This window comes from Oncorhynchus mykiss, chromosome 2, assembly GCF_013265735.2.
Source record: "Oncorhynchus mykiss isolate Arlee chromosome 2, USDA_OmykA_1.1, whole genome shotgun sequence".
Classification (NCBI taxonomy): domain Eukaryota; kingdom Metazoa; phylum Chordata; class Actinopteri; order Salmoniformes; family Salmonidae; genus Oncorhynchus; species Oncorhynchus mykiss.
The window spans coordinates 34,464,786-34,481,735 of NC_048566.1; the positions used below are offsets into that span (position 1 = coordinate 34,464,786).

Here is a 16,950-nt window from a genome sequence, read left to right on the forward strand (position 1 = left end):
GATCTCAATCAGAAATGTTATTTTAAGCATGCTATTGCGCTGAACATCTGCGATACGGATTGAATTGAGCCCTAGATCCCCTTAACCTGGCTTATTAGTTTCATGGTTCAGAGGAAGCCTACAGTGACAGCATATGCTTCAGGGATTCATAGAGAATGCACACGTCCCACTATCTATTCAAAGCTAATTAACCAGAGGAAGAATAGTCTTGTGGTAGTTGTAACCTGACAGAGGAACAGCATAGCTTTGCAGCATTCAAATAAAGCAACAATACATAAGATAACAGGAATAAACAAGGCTTTAATGTAGATAAGGGCAATAGTTTAATTCTAATGAGTTAGTCTCATTTAGCAACATTTTTACTGACAATCAAAATGCACGCTTCTTCAGCACTCAACAATTAATCAAATGTAAATATCATTCTCTAATCATTGTTTACACACTTAAAACCAGTCACCAATTACAACATATGTATTCTCGCCCTTCCACAGGTTGCTCTCCAAGCAATATAATACAGATTGTGTACTTGAAAAGGTGCAGCTAGTTAATAAATGTACACCTAGGCTGGGATTCAATCTGAGGCGTGCTATAGAACAGACTAAGGTCATTTACGCTTGAGCCGACATGTGCAGTGGTTACCGTGAATAGGATTTCCGCAAACGTCTGAGAAAATGTCTTTAAAAAGGTACATTGTCGGCTGTCTAGTGCTTAAATTTATTCCAGGGCATCTCAAATCAAATGTTAGATATGTTACTGTCAACAGTAACATATTGTGAGTACAATCACGACTAAATAAGGAATACACAACATGCAATAAATGTATGATCTATCAGATAAAACTGATACTTATTTGACCCTTTTATACTGATTTTTCTATTGTTGAGATGGGTGTAAAGGCCTCATTGTCACCACCAGAAGGCTTACAGGTATACCCGAATGACAAGGCAATAATTCTGAAAAATCTTGACTCCTTCGTACATATTTTGGTTGTTGAAAGCATCTACCCTCTGACAACTTAACGTATAAACATTGATAAATCATGTCAAACATAAAAAGACAACATTTGTTTTCTTTTGGAATTCATGATTTCAAGCTCAATTGATTGATGCAGTAAATGCATCCTTAACAGCTGGTCCAGGGTAAATTTGTTGTTTAACTCAATGGTAAGGAGTAGGACAGGGGTTGAGAGATGACCCTAGAACAGATGTTAACAACAAAATAACCATAACCTTGTTGTGCATTATGCTAACTTATAGCGTAGGATCCCTAGACGTGAATCAGGTCGCAGGTCTATGCGTTGTGAAGCTCATGCTCCTGACCACTCCTGCCTACTGCGTCTGGATTCGACAGAGGGTCCAAGTCGGCGAACAGGTTAAACCAGGCTGAAAGGTCTTTGGCGGTCTCTGGCGTCTCTGTACAATCAGAACCAAAGGTAAACCATCTCACACAGTAAACTTGGATGTTGAATAGTAATGTCTTGTTTAATACAGGGCTTCATCTGACTCAGACATTGTGCTATTCTTGGTAATATTTATACCCAACAAGTACTCCGAAAGCGCTCATAAACACACGTTCTTGCTGGAAACAGCTTTTTTTTATGAGCTAAACCCTTTCTTTCAATTCTATTCATATGTTTTACTCGTTTGGCCCAATCCTACCTCTTGCTGCTGTTGGCCTAGAGGGGTTCTGATTGGCTCCAGATGATTGCTCTGTTGCCTGGGAGATGGGCTGTGGAATGCTCGTGGCCCAATCTGGAAGGGAGATGCAGATTTAGACCCATCTTGAGGGGATACACAACGTTGCTTGATCCAGGAGACAATAAATTACTTTCACACAGAACTTTTGTATGAACAGGACTTTGTGCAATAGACAAGAATATTGCAATTATTGAACACTGCATATCTATGCATGTTCTCCAAAATACTATTGTCAGTCCATAACCATTTCAAAGGTCAAATAAGGGGTACTTAATTATATTTGTCCAGTTTCACGCATGCACAAGTATGTATGTACCCTGTACAAGTGTGGTGTGAAATGGAAACGTATTTAATAATACATTTAGATCCACATGAGGTTTAAAGATTATATTTCAGTATGACTGTTCACTTCACTAGCCCCCACTGTGAATATAGACAAACACAAAAACAGATGATGGACTAGTAGTCGTTGCCCAGACCCAGAGAGAAATGGAATGGAAAGAGATTAGCAATTAGCTATGGGTAAGCAAATCAAATAGCCAGTGCCTATTACTTATACAGCTGTAGTTTAAAAAAAGCATTTTAGGGCCACTTTTCTCTGTGGAAATAGTTACGCATGGTGAAAAAGGTTTATTTGTTGAAGTACTTATTCAGAGAGAAGAAAAACTGTCAAGGCTGACTGCACAGCCCTAATTATGTCATTTCTGGGCTCATTCATAAAATCTAACCAACCACAGGGTTGAATTTAATTACACCAATACAAATTGGTTCAATTGTCGCATGCTTCATACTCTGGTCAGGGATTTCTCCTCAATTTAATCAAGGATGATCTTTTACATGCTTTCTCTCCTCAACATCCTGTGTTTTGGAAGAACTATACGGTGATGCTTCACATGGTTTGTTTTTCAATGAAGAGCAATGCAATCTGACCAATGAATAAATATGCACAACAGTGTTGTATGATCTACAGTATTTGACCTCTGACCTGAGAGCGAAGATTGGAGATTGTTCCTGTTCTGGTCCAGGAGGTGAGATGGGAGGAAGATGGAGGAGTCTTCCTCTTGCTGGGGTTCCACTAGGCCCCCTTTACTAGTGGCTCCGCTCCCCTGGTCCCCCTTACCAAACACCTCCTGCCACTCCTGTGAGAACTCGCCCTCATCCAGAGACGTGCTGCCCAGAATCTCATTCAACAAGGCCAAGCTGTCCCTCTCTCCACCCTCCTCCTGCTCTTGACTAGAGAAGGCTGAGAGAAGATCCTCAGGCCCTGGAATAACCAATACCAAATACTGTGTTATTTAGAGGTGGACAGTGGGGCCTAACAATGGGTAGTTGATTATGTTTTTTAGGGTGAAATAATTTCACATGATCTGTTCATGTATTTTTCTCTGGTATTCATTTAGGACACAGGTGGTGCTTCTGTACATTACCTGTCATTTGTCTATTAAGGTCGATTTCTTCAAAGAATTGTCCAGAAGGTGTCTTGGTTTGAGCTGCACAGGATGAGAGTGAAAAGTGCATGGTAACTTGGTTTAAGGCCTAGATTCAATCAAATTAAGCTTTAATCCGGATTCCATGCAGCCAATGGCAATGTCCGTGATAGGCATAATACCGGTAGCTACTTGTGGATTTGACAGCTCTAACACAATTCCACCTCAGACACGGTCAACACAACAGCTATGCGGGTGTCAGGAATCTGATTTAATCTAGCCATAAATATAGAAATATTCATAAATACACTGTTGTCCGTTACCTTCTTCATTGGACTCTTCATTGGGATCTATTGAGATAAGTCTAAGGACAACAACAAAAACACGTTACATGTGTACAGTATAGGATCCTGTGTAGCATAATGTAAGACTTTAAATGAATTCTGTCATGTTGTATGGATTCCACTTACTGGCCATCTGCAGTCTCCTCAAGATCAGTCTCTGTTTGGACTTTCTTCTCCCTCTTTTTCTTCGATCCCTGAGATGACAGTTTATCCATGGGGTCTTGGAGGCTCTGGAAGTAGAAGAATGACATACGGAGAACGTCACAAGACATGACACCGAGTGCTGTCATCTAAGTGAGGCCTTATGGTGAAACACACCGTTCTTCGTTATTGTAGATATAAAAACGGACTGTTCACCGTTTCCAAAATCCTGACAAAGATGACAGGGCTCCCGAGTGGCACAGCGGTCTAAGGCACTGCACCTCAGTGCTAGAGGCGTCACTACAGACCCTGGTTCGATTCCAGTCTGTATCACAACCGGCCGTGATTGGGAGTCCCATAGGGCGGCGCACAATTGGCCCAGCGTCGTCCGGGTTAGGGTTTAGCCGGGGTAGGCAGTCATTGTAAATAATAATTTGTTCTTAGCTGATTTGCCTAGTTAAATAAAATAAAAAATATGATAGAGGCCTCCCTCACCTTGATTGTAGAGAACTCATATTGCTGGCAGCCCTTAAAGCTCTCATGAATGGCAGCCATAGTGTGAGACGTCTTCTCCCAGAAGTGCAACAGGGTGGTCTGAAACACACACATACTTATTAGCACAAGGCTGTAGCCAACAATTACTATTATGCAATAATTGTTATTTTACTTTCTGTGCATACACCACTCCTTGATATTCCGGTGTACCTGGTATGTGGTTAAAACATGAGAAAGCAGATTACAGCGGCTGGCTCCTAATAAATCGACTTTCTGGCAGACATCATTCTTCAGTTTGTCAAAGCTTGTTTTAGTGGTTCGCACCTGCACTTGAACCTGAGATGAGAGGAGAGATTAAATATTACTCAACAGAAGGAAGACAGGATCATAACATAGGCACAACATTGCATGGAATAAAGATCACACATGAGAATACACTGATGTTGCAAGTGCAACTGAAGTATTTCTCACTCAAGATAACCCTTGAGTGTAACCAACACAAAACAGAAGAAAACATGCCTTTCCCCTAGTTCCCATGAATCAGCTCCATACTGAAGTACACAATCACACACAACACATTTACAGTAAATTGCACCATCTAGTGGTAAATATAACCATTTCCATTTTCTGTTTGATTCTATGAAATTCTGATTTAAATTTGCTCTAAAGAAACTGGTACAAATGCTTAATCAATCTGGCCCACTGACTCCATATGATTGAGACCTATATCTAAAGAGAGTATGCTAACCTTGCGGAATTTCTCCATCTGTTTGTGTGTGTCTGGATCGAGCTCCTGGGATACATCCTTCATCCAGAGCAGTGCTCCACGGTATTCCGTCCTGGACTGTTCCATGCGGTTCACCGTCAGCCAGGTGTCAGAGATGGCCCGGTATCGGAAAGTCTCCACCTCCTGGTAGAGGCGAGACAAAGGACTACGCAGAGACAGCCTGAGGGGGACAAAAGACTGTCATCAACAGAGAACAAATGAAGTGCAGCCGACACAATGTGGATGAGTGAGTGAGGAGCAGCAGCTGGACGAAAATATCCATTTAGAAAGAAGATGATTGTCTGTTCACCTTTTTTCTGCTCCTGAATCTTTTGACTGGGTTATTGTCACTAAAGCTTAAAGATGTAGCAGCAAACAGTAAGTAAACATACACTGATAAACCTTCACCTAAACAACATGGATTATCATAGAACTCTCTCAATTGTGAGTCATCAGTTTCTATTCAAACACTCTGGGTACTGTGTTGATACAGTACAGGCCTATGTCTGTCGGAATACAAAGCTGTCACTGTATGCCGTTTTCTTTCTCTTTTTGTCTCCACACAGCAGACTCCTAGCCTGTCCCTTAGGAGCCAATTGACGCAATCGTCCATCTCATGTCTCTCTACACTGGTAGTCTGTCTTCTCCTCTGTAAGAGGGAGACTACTATCATAGGTAGTGTGTGAGTTTCAAGTTCATTTTCACCCCCCAAAAATGTACCTTTATAAATATAGCATTCTATGCATCATCACATTTGCAGACTTATGTAAGATAGCCCACTATTCATAATGTGATGAGTAGATTGGATAGTCATGATTTAGGCTAATAATATAACTCAATCACTGTTCGCAAAAAAAGACTGTTCAATGCACGGCTGAGCGCGTAGTGACGTAGAGATATAGGCTATATCAGATATGTTTCTTCTTTCTTTGCACAGGAAGAAATGTGGCCTTTCATAAACACATTTCATGCAATTCTACTACACTTTATAAGCAGAATATTTTTTTTATAAATACGACAGAAATTACAGGGTAACCTACTCTGCTGAGAATGACAAACAGATCAATAAAAATTGAAAGAGACACAAATACTTACAATATGACGTCCATCTAACCCGGAAGAGGAAATGATTGTCCAAAAACAAACTTTCAAGTGGCACTGATCAGTGAACACTCACCGGGGATATATAGCGGATGATCTCGGATGGTGCTGATAAGTTTGTTCGCTCAATTATGTTGAGCATTTTGATAACTAAAAGACAGTATTTTCATCGTCCTCTCTTTACAGCAACAGCCATTTGCTTTCAAAACTATGTTTTCCCGCGATTGCAATATTTCAAAATCCAATATGCCTGGCTGAGCCTCTGCTTTTCACTGACAGTCGCAACTCAACAATCATCTATTTGGTATTTGCCACGCACACGCTGAAGAAATTGCGGGCCCTTCCGACTGTAGGCAATGCGATTTAAAACAATTCACAGCAAATATTTTTTTACATTTAGAAGATGCTCTTATTCAAAGTGACTTACAGGTACAATTGGGGTAAAGTGCCTTGCTCAAGGGCACTAAACAAATTTTTCACCTAGTCGGCTCAAGGATTCAAACCAGCGACATTTCAGTTACTGGCCCAACACTCTTAACAGCTAAGCTACCTTCCACCCATTTTAAAAGAAGCTAATGATCCTCTGTGGACAAATCATGCTTTCTGGTGTAGTAGCCTATTTTGAATGATTACATTTTTTTGTATAGACAGGAGTAGGCTAATTAGGCTATATCATTTTGCCATTTTAATTCCCCTAGCCTTATGGACACGCCGCCTATGACTACTATCCTACATGTCTGTCTTACTACACTAGTAGTCTGTCTCATTTCCTCTAGTAGAGGGAGACAGACATGCAGGATAGTGGTCTGTCTCTCTACCTTGTAATGTGAGCCCCCTATTCTGTCTATCTATCTACACTGCAATATCCAGTGTGTCTGTCTGTCCTCTGGTAGTGTGGTCCAGGTACAAACCTCTGCTGGGAGGAGAAGCAGAGAGCCTTCCCGGTAGCCTGCATTATCTTTCCAGCCCTGGTCCGGTCCTGGGAGCCCTGTGAGCGCAGGAACCGCCCCAACTCATTCTCCTCCTGGGATAGAACTGAAGAGAAGGGATAGAACCACATGGTAGAACTCAGAGGATTGAACAGGGCTTTAGAATCTGGGTCCAGAAGGACCTTGGGTACCCAGATGTAACTGGGTCCGACATGGAAGCGGGTGCCAGATGTGAGGGTGAAAAGACTCACAGCAGATTCTTCTCTGGTACTGCTCGATCACCTTCAATAGCTCCATGCACGTTCTCTGGACAGAGTGAAACACCTACAATGCCATGGAAAAATGACTTATGCCAGTCAACAAATACAGTGCCTTGCGAAAGTATTCGGCCCCCTTGAACTTTGCGACCTTTTGCCACATTTCAGGCTTCAAACATAAAGATATAAAACTGTATTTTTTTGTGAAGAATCAACAACAAGTGGGACACAATCATGAAGTGGAACGACATTTATTGGACATTTCAAACTTTTTTAACAAATCAAAAACTGAAAAATTGGGTGTGCAAAATTATTCAGCCCCTTTACTTTCAGTGCAGCAAACTCTCTCCAGAAGTTCAGTGAGGATCTCTGAATGATCCAATGTTGACCTAAATTACTAATGATGATAAATACAATCCACCTGTGTGTAATCAAGTCTCCGTATAAATGCACCTGCACTGTGATAGTCTCAGAGGTCCGTCAAAAGCGCAGAGAGCATCATGAAGAACAAGGAACACACCAGGCAGGTCCGAGATACTGTTGTGAAGAAGTTTAAAGCCGGATTTGGATACAAAAAGATTTCCCAAGCTTTAAACATCCCAAGGAGCACTGTGCAAGCGATAATATTGAAATGAAAGGAATATCAGACCACTGCAAATCTACCAAGACCTGGCCGTCCCTCTAAACTTTCAGCTCATACAAGGAGAAGACTGATCAGAGATGCACCCATGATCACTCTGGATGAACTGCAGAGATCTACAGCTGAGGTGGGAGACTCTGTCCATAGGACAACAATCAGTCGTATATTGCACAAATCTGGCCTTTATGGAAGAGTGGCAAGAAGAAAGCCATTTCTTAAAGATATCCATAAAAAGTGTCGTTTAAAGTTTGCCACAAGCCACCTGGGAGACACACCAAACATGTGGAAGAAGGTGCTCTGGTCAAATGAAACCAAAATTGAACTTTTTGGCAACAATGCAAAACGTTATGTTTGGCGTAAAAGCAACACAGCTCATCACCCTGAACACACCATCCCCACTGTCAAACATGGTGGTGGCAGCATCATGGTTTGGGCCTGCTTTTCTTCAGCAGGGACAGGGAAGATGGTTAAAATTGATGGGAAGATGGATGGAGCCAAATACAGGACCATTCTGGAAGAAAACCTGACGGAGTCTGCAAAAGACCTGAGACTGGGACGGAGATTTGTCTTCCAACAAGACTGATCCAAATAATAATTTTAACAATTTTGCACGTCCAATTTTTCAGTTTTTGATTTGTTAAAAAAGTTTGAAATATCCAATAAATGTCGTTCCACTTCATGATTGTGTCCCACTTGTTGTTGATTCTTCACAAGAAAATACAGTTATATGTCTTTATGTTTGAAGCCCAAAATGTGGAAAAAGGTCGCAAAGTTCAAGGGGTCCGAATACTTTCGCAAGGCACTGTATATATATGCATTTTATCCAAATCATTAACAATCATCTGCCTATGTTATGTGAGATGAACAGAGGTTGATACTTGATATTGTCAGGTCTTTGGTAATTGGCACAACAGTTGTCTATCTATGACAATGTATCCATGACACAGTAACAAAACAGATTTGAAGCATTTGATCTGTGAAGCGAACCTCCAGTTTGCCATCCAGGTCTGCGTCTGACGCCACGACATGTTCGTCCTCTTTCTTTCCCGTGACCTTGATGATCTTCTGTTTGGTTTTCCAGTACTTTTGCTGGAACTTGTTCACAACAGACGAGTCTTGGCTTTCAATAAAGCGGTCAAAATACTCCCGGGAGTAGCCACCGCTGCAATGACATCCGAAACGGTCAAAGTCTTGTTACTTTATCAACCATATGGCAAAGAACAAATACATTTGTGATGTTAATTCAAAGATGGCGAGTGTTTGTGTACTCACTAATTTCCCCTCTCCATTTTGTCAGGTTACCTGTAACATAGGTTACATGTTATGTCATGGCTTTGCAGGCCAACTTCAACTCCATTCACCAGGTAGGTCTGGACCAATGGTGTTGACCCATGGACTAAAACTGTATGAGTTTCTACCTGCCCATTGGTTGAGGTCAAATATTAACCAAAAGTAGCTACTGTGAAAACAAAGTTGACATTCAACACCATTTTGAAAAGTGCACCTGCTGCCCCGCTTGTTTTCCTTGACAGTCATGGGCAAATGATTGGCAGAATGGTACATTTATTAGCCCAATCCTTCTGTTATTGAATGGAAACTTTTTTTATATGTACCTTTAACAAAAAAAACATTTATATAAAATGTATCATGTTAGGGGACTCATTATCTTGCTCGATAGACAGTTGAAAACAAAAAATATATTTTTTAATTGAGAAATAGGTAGGTAGGAGATATATATATATATATATATATTCAATAACCATTTACAAAATTAAACAAGGCTCAACCTATCATGCTAGTCTAGTCTGTAGGCTAACAGTGCAGACCCGAAAGGGCCTGGCAATATTCTGTCACGATTCAGCAGCCTCTGATAATAAGGTACCTGGTTTAGGCCTGTCGCTGACAAGGCAAGCACGCACCTTGTTCAAGACATTATCATCATCAGATAGCCAAGGATAATGCCATAACAGAAGATTTATAATAAAACGATTCCTGCATATGAATGAATGCAATGTCCGGTTTACTCGACCGCCGTACGAGAATAAACAGAACGCTTCGCATCATCAGCGTATGTGAACCAGACTGCCCTCTCCATATCCTTTGTGCCGCCAATAACCACCTATTGACCAAAAGCAATTAATTTACATTGAAAATCACATACCTTGCTGTGTTGATAGCCTACCATTCAGCTATAGCCAACGTCCATACATTTATTATACTATTATTGACTAGGCTATACAGCATAATCAGCATCTCATTCTGTTGAATACAATCCTTGCACTGAATGATCGATGACGTCATGTAACAACGCGCCAAACTCGCTCCCATAAAAAAGGGTGCAGTCGAGTTTGTTGATCAAATATTTGGGATTAGCAAATAAAGCGGAAGGCGATAGGTTTGCGTGAATTTCCTCTCTGCATTATATAAGTGTTCGTCGTGAAAAAAAACACGTTGCAAATAATGTCTTTGGGGGGGGGGGGGGGGGGGGGGGGAATAGTATACATTTTTTATTGTAGGCCTATGTGAACTGTAGTGGCCTTGAGGACACGGTTGATAGTAAATATGAGAAATTACATTAAATGGGGACAGTAGGTAAAAATAGCTTGATGCCCACCTCAGAGGACATTTACTAACAAGCTCCTATTTAATGTGGAAAAATAATAATATCACACTGCTCTGAAAACTCACCTCACTATTCCTAAAATATGTGCCCGTTAAGCTCTGTTTATGCCTGGTTCTAACTTCCATGCTTTGTCTTGTCCACATTCTGATTGTGCCCTCATCTTCAGACAGGTGCAGACGATTAAAAGATGCATTGTGATCTGATCTTCCAGACCTCGGAGGTAGTCAGGCACTCATTGGTCGAGATCCCCTGCTCAAACGTTGCATGGGCATCAACCAATGGTTGTGTGCCACGTCATCGACTGTCAACGACGGACAGATTGCCACAACGTATGATGTGGTTAGCTGATACCAAAAATACATGTGGTGGCACAATTGATTTATGACATCAATATCTGTCTTAAAATAAATAAATACATATTATTGAAGAAGACAGTCATACCGTAACGTTGGTGTTTTACTCAATAAATTTATATATACATAGAATGTGCAACTCTCAATTTTTTTTTATCTGGGTGTGCTTCAGCTATTATTTTTATTAGATCAATATCTGTTTTAAATAAATAAATAAATGCATATTATTTTGAAAGAATAGCTGCCAAATAATTTTCATACAGGGAGGGACCAGGAAATCTGGTCGCAATGCAGACACAGTGGACTGATATGAGACACATTTTAATACCACGTGTGTACCACAGGAGGTTGGTGGCACCTTCATTTGGGAGGACGGGCTCGTGGCAATGGCTTGAGCTGAATAGGTGGAATGGTAGCAAATACATCAAACACATGGTTTCCATTTGCTCTGTTCCACCCATTATTATGAGCCGTCCACCCCTCAGCAGCCTCCACTGGAGTAGACTTATTTACCACCACAAAGCGCCTATTTACCATCTATTTACCACCACAAAGCAAAGCTGGCACTAAGACCGCTCTCAACCAACTCTATAAGGCTATAAGCAAAGAAGAAAATGCTCACCCAAAAGCGGTGCTCCTAGTGGCCGAGGACTTTAATGCGGGCAAACTTAATTCAGTTTTACCAATTTTTTAACAGCATGTCACATGTGCAACTAGGGAAGAAAAAAATCCTAGACCACCTTTACTCCACATACAGAGATGCATGCAAAGCTCTCCCCCGCCATCCATTTGGCAAATCTGACCACAATTCTATCCTCCTGATTCCTGCTCACCAGCAAAAACTAAAGCAGGAAGTACCAGTGACTCGCTTATTACGGAAGTGGTCAGATGATGTGGATGTACACTACAGAACTGTTTGCTAGCACAGACTGGAACATGTTCTGGGATTCATCCAATGACATGGAGGAATACACCACCTCAGTCACCGGTTCATCAATAAATGCATCGATGACGTCATCCCCACAGTGACTGTACGCACATTTCCCAACCAGAAGACATGGCAACATCCACAACATCCGCATTGAGCTAAAGGCTAGAGCAGCCGCCCTCAAGGAGCTATAGACTAATCCGGACGTTTATAAGAAATCCCGCTATGCCCTCAGACGAACCATCAAACAGACAAAGGGTCAAAACAGGATTAAGATTGAATCCTACTACACTGGCCCTGACACTCGTCAGATGTGGCAGGGCTTGAAAACTATTACGGACCACAAAGGGAAACACAGACGCAAGCTGCACAGTGATGCGAGCCTACCAAACGAGCTAAATGCCTTTTATGTTCGCTTTGAGGCAAGCGACACTGAAGCATGCGCAAGAGCACCAGCTGTTCTGGATGACTGTGTGATAACACTCTCGGTTGCTGAGGTGAACAAAACCTTTAAACAGGTCAACATTCATGAAGCCGCTGGGCCAGACGGACTACCAGGACGTGTACTCACAGCATGCGCGGACCAACTGTCAAGTGTCTTCACTGACATTTTCAACCTCTCCCTGACCAAGTCTGTAATACCTACATGTTTCAAGCAGACCACCAAAGTTCCTGTGCCCAAGGAAGCAAAGGTAACCTGCTTAAATGATTACCTTCCCGTGGCACTCACGTCGGTAGCCATGAAGTGCTTTGAAAGGCTGGTCATGGCTCACATCAACAGCATCCTCCCGGACACCCTAGACCCACTCCAATTCGCATACCGTCCCAACAGATCCACAGATGACGCAATCTCAATCGCACTCCACACCGCCGTTTCTCACCTGGACAAAAGGAACATCTATGTGAGAATACTGTTCATCGACTACAGCTCAGCGTTTAACACCATAGAGCCCATGAAGCCTAGGGCCCACGTAGGGCCCACGATCACTAAGCTAAGGACTCTGGGACTAAACACCTCCCTCTGCAACTGGATCCTGGACTTCCTGACAGGCCGCCCCCAGGTGGTAAGAGTAGGCAGCAACATGTCTGCCACGCTGATCCTTAACACTGGGGCCCCTCAGGGGTGTGTACTTAGTCCCCTCCTGTATTCCTTGTTCACCCACGACTGCGTGGCCAAACACGACTCCAACACCATTATTAAGTTTGCTGATGACACAGCAGTGGTAGGCCTGATCACCGACAACGATGAGACAGCCTAAAGGGAGGAGGTCAGAGAACTGGCAGTGTGGTGCCAGGACAACAACCTCTCCCTCAACGTGAGCAAGACAAAGGAGCTGATCGTGGATTACAGGAAAAGGCCCCCATTTACATCGATGGGGCTGTAGTGGAGCGGGTCGAGAGGTTCAAGTTCCTTGGTGTTCACATCACCAACGAACTATCACGGTCCAAACATACCAAGACAGTCGTGAAGAGGGCACGACAAAACCTTTTCCCCCTCAGGAGACTGAAAAGATTTGTCATGGTTCTACGTCAAAAGGTTCTACAGCTGCACCATCGAGTGCATCCAGACCGGTTGCATCACCGCCTGATATGGCAACTGCTTGGCATCTGACTGTAAGGCACTACAGAGGGTAGTGTGAACGGCCCAGTACATCACTGGGGCCAAGCTTCCTGCCATCCAGGACCTATATAATAGGCGGTGTCAGAGGAAAGCCCATAACATTGTCAGAGACTCCAGTCACCCAAGTTTTGGCTGCTTTCTCTGCTACCGCACGGCAATCGGTACCGGAGTGCCAAGTCTAGGACCAAAAGGCTCCTCAACAGCTTCTATCCCCAAGCCATTAGACTGCTGAACAATTCATAAAAATCTCCACCGGACAATTTACATCCCATATCTATTAGGCGGAATACCGCAATGTGCAATCACAGCAGCAAGCATTGTGGCCAGTTGCCATAAGAAAAGGGCAACTAGTGGAGCACAAACAACATTGTAAATACTTATTTATCTTCCGCCACTATTCGTACTACAACTATTTGCACATTGCTAAAAACACTGTACATAGCTGATAATATAACACTTGAAATGTCTTTGTCTTTTAGAAATTATTTTGAGTGCAATTTTTACTGTTCATTTCTAATCGTTTAATGTTGATTTTGTTTAAAAAAAAATAGTCTCACATATGTTTATTGTTTATTTCACTTGCTCTGGCAATGTGAACATAACCAATAAAGAAGCACCATTGAATGGAGAGAGTGAGAGAGAGAAGGGAAAGAGAGAGAGAGCATCAAATTATAACAGAATGTGTCTTTGAATTACTAGAGGCGCACAATGTTTTCATAATAAAGACATATTTGTAAGAGGCAACATCTGTACTGCGATAACATGGTTTCCATCAGCATACTGTACAGTAACAGACTATGGACTATCAAGGAAATAAATAGCAGATATGCTGTGGGAACAGTTACGACCATGGGATGGCAGCAAAACATCAAGGAAAGGAGAAAGAATTGTCCCTCCCTTTCCATTGAAGCACTGACCAACAGATGTGATTGTCTCATCATGACAGAAGTCCATTCAAGTATAGTTCCTTACATTGCATGCTATTATGGAGATGATGCCTCATCGATTCAATGGCAAAGATTCAATGAATAACAATTTGTTGAATCCTCATTGTGAGTTCCAACATCATAAGCCTACCAAAAGGCTGATGACTGAACCAAATAACCTTTTTTATGTCTGTATCTATGTAATGCATATTTATGTGCATCTATATCTATGTAATGTATTTTTGTGTGTATCTACTGTACATCAATGTAACCTATATTTTTGTGTATCTACTGTATATCTATGTCATCTATCTCTGATATAGATACACACAAAGATACATTACATATATAGATTACATTGATATAGATACACACAAAGATGCATTCATTACATAGATACACACAAAGATAGATTACATAGATATAGATACACACAAAGATAGATTTCATAGATACCTTTGTGTTCACTACCGTTCAAAAGTTTGGGGTCACTTAGAAATGTCCTTGTTTTTGAAAGAAAAGCAAAATTTTTTGTCCATTAAAATAACATCAAATTGATCAGAAATGCAGTGTAGACATTGCTAATATTGTAAATAACTATTGTAGCTGGAAACAGCTGATTTTTAATGGAATATCTACATAGGCGTACAGAGGCCCATCCTCAGTAATCGAACCCACAAATGCTGATGCTCCAGATACTCAACTAGTCTAAAGAAGGCCAGTTGTATTGCTTCTTTAACCAGAACAACAGTTTTCAGCTGTGCTAACATAATTGCAAAATGGTTTTCTAATGATCAATTAGCCTTTTAAAATTGTAAACTTGGATTAGCTAACACAACGTGCCATTGGAACACAGGAATGATGGTTGCTGAGGATGGGCCTCTGTATGCCTATGTAGATATTCCATTAAAAATCAGCTGTTTCCAGCTACAATAGTCATTTACAACATTAACAATGTCTAAAATGTATTTCTGATCAATTTGATGTTATTTTAATGGACAAAAATGTGCTTTTCTTTCAAAAACAAGGACATTTCTAAGTGACCCCAAACTTTTGAACGGTAGTGTATCTCTAATGCATCTTTGTGTGTATATACAGTATGTAATGTTTGGCACCATGCACTTTAAGGGACCACAATTGATTTAACTAGGCAAGAACAAATTCCTATTTACAATGACAGCTTACCGGGGGAAGGTGGGTTAACTGCCTTGTTCAGGGGCAGAGAAACAGATGTTTACCTTGTCAGCTCAGGGATTTGATCCTGCAACCTTTCGGTTACTGGCCCAATGCTCTAACCACTAAGCTACCCACCACCCCAATGGAAAGAACTCATTGACTTTTTGTTGTGTTATTCCTGTCAGGTGTTTAATATGTACTGTATGTGCTGTGTGTATATGTCTTTTTTTAAACTGGCAAATAAAATCAATCAATCAATTATTGATGGATTTATAACAATTATATGTGTTTAATCACTTATTTCCTTTTATGTAAAGAGGTCATTCTCATTAAAGATGTAAAAACTTTGTGTTACGTGAATCTATGCAAAGTATAATCTACGAACACAGAACCAAATCTACCTAAAGCACTACTCTGTCATACTCTTCACACAAATCAAAATACGTCTCCTTTCCACTTAATTTAAACTTCCCTTTTCTCTGAGAAGTTCATAGCTTGACCTCTGACTTCACTGGAGGGCTCTAGGCCAATCTCGTAGTGTCTCACTTTAATCTTGATCTCCATAATTTCCATACTTACTGATGTCCTCCACCCTATCTGTTCCCCCAACTGGTCTTATCTCAACGTTCTGGATCTTATCAAACCAATTGGTTCTACTTAAACTACACAAGAAAATAGAGCATGTTAAAAGTGTTTTTTTTTTTGCAATAAAATTAAATCAGGATAGACTCTCAGAGAATGGTTATCGATTTATGAAGATCTCAATCAGACCGGAGGCTTCCTAACTGATTGATTCTTTCTGTCTGACAAGTGCCATTCTAGGACTGCAGCTTCTGTCCCCACACTTGAGGATAATCTCCATTAAGATCTTGTGTCTTCCTTGTCACGGTCTTGTTCTTTGTTAAAATACTTCCCTCTACCCTCTCACAGTCTCTGCTACATTAGCAAATGTCACAATTAACGAATAATTGAGCAAATTGGTTTGTTTCTGCAACCAACAAATGCTGTATTATTTCCTAGTACACTGGGTCAACATGAAAATGAAAAAAAAAACTGTTTGTCACTAGAGAGGTTTCCACTCCTCCAGATTCCCTGACCCCCAAATGGACTATTCCTGCTTTGATACGTCACTAACAATTGCCCAATTGACTTTTCTCTCTGCAGTTAAGCTTGATGATAAGGAACCATGGCATTTACTGAGACCCACAATGCACTGCTCTTATCTCTGTATCGGCTGTACAGTAAAGCTATGTCCGGATTTGATGGGAAACAATTCTAGATGGTTTGTATAGATTGGTCGTTTTTATTAGGGAGTCACCATTCCTCTCTCCATCCTTATCATGGTGGACCTAGGCTTATGCCAAATGAAAACAATACAAATGAGATGTATAAAAACCTAGGTCCATATTTTACACAGCACACTTAACCACAAGACTCTCCTGACCATTCTAGTAAGCATTATGTTCACTTTACCAGCCTTGTATCCCGACTCTTACAGATGGAGAGAGAAGACCTGATAAAGGCTT

The 16,950-nt window shown here is 41.2% G+C and overlaps 1 protein-coding gene across 2 annotated transcripts; it reads right to left on the reverse strand.

Moving 5' to 3' along the window:
* Positions 1–280: 280 nt before the first annotated feature.
* On the reverse strand, positions 281–10,586 carry LOC110488127 (islet cell autoantigen 1). 2 transcript variants are annotated; one of them, XM_021560168.2, is made up of 14 exons: positions 10,486–10,586; positions 9,070–9,099; positions 8,785–8,959; positions 7,152–7,224; positions 6,883–7,006; positions 4,853–5,051; positions 4,315–4,440; positions 4,105–4,203; positions 3,595–3,698; positions 3,448–3,488; positions 3,125–3,187; positions 2,683–2,961; positions 1,659–1,751; positions 281–1,412 (listed from the first exon to the last, which is right to left on the reverse strand). In XM_021560168.2, the coding sequence occupies exons 2-14, from the start codon at positions 9,084–9,086 to the stop codon at positions 1,291–1,293; spliced, it is 1,515 nt and encodes a 504-aa protein (XP_021415843.1). In that variant the 5' UTR covers positions 9,087–9,099; positions 10,486–10,586; the 3' UTR covers positions 281–1,290. The 2 variants fall into 2 exon arrangements, with proteins under 2 accessions (XP_021415843.1, XP_021415836.1); XM_021560161.2 differs by lacking the exon at positions 10,486–10,586 and adding an exon at positions 9,959–10,112.
* Positions 10,587–16,950: the final 6,364 nt, after the last annotated feature.

What these genes read in the sequence shown, in the direction of transcription:
- LOC110488127 (XM_021560168.2), bottom strand. An exon ending in GTACCAGAGAAGAATCTGCT is followed by an intron (nt 7,007 to 7,151) that starts GTGAGTCTTTTC and finishes CCTTCTCTTCAG; the next exon opens with TTCTATCCCAGGAGGAGAAT. An exon ending in AGATGGAGAAATTCCGCAAG is followed by an intron (nt 4,441 to 4,852) that starts GTTAGCATACTC and finishes CTCTCATCTCAG; the next exon opens with GTTCAAGTGCAGGTGCGAAC.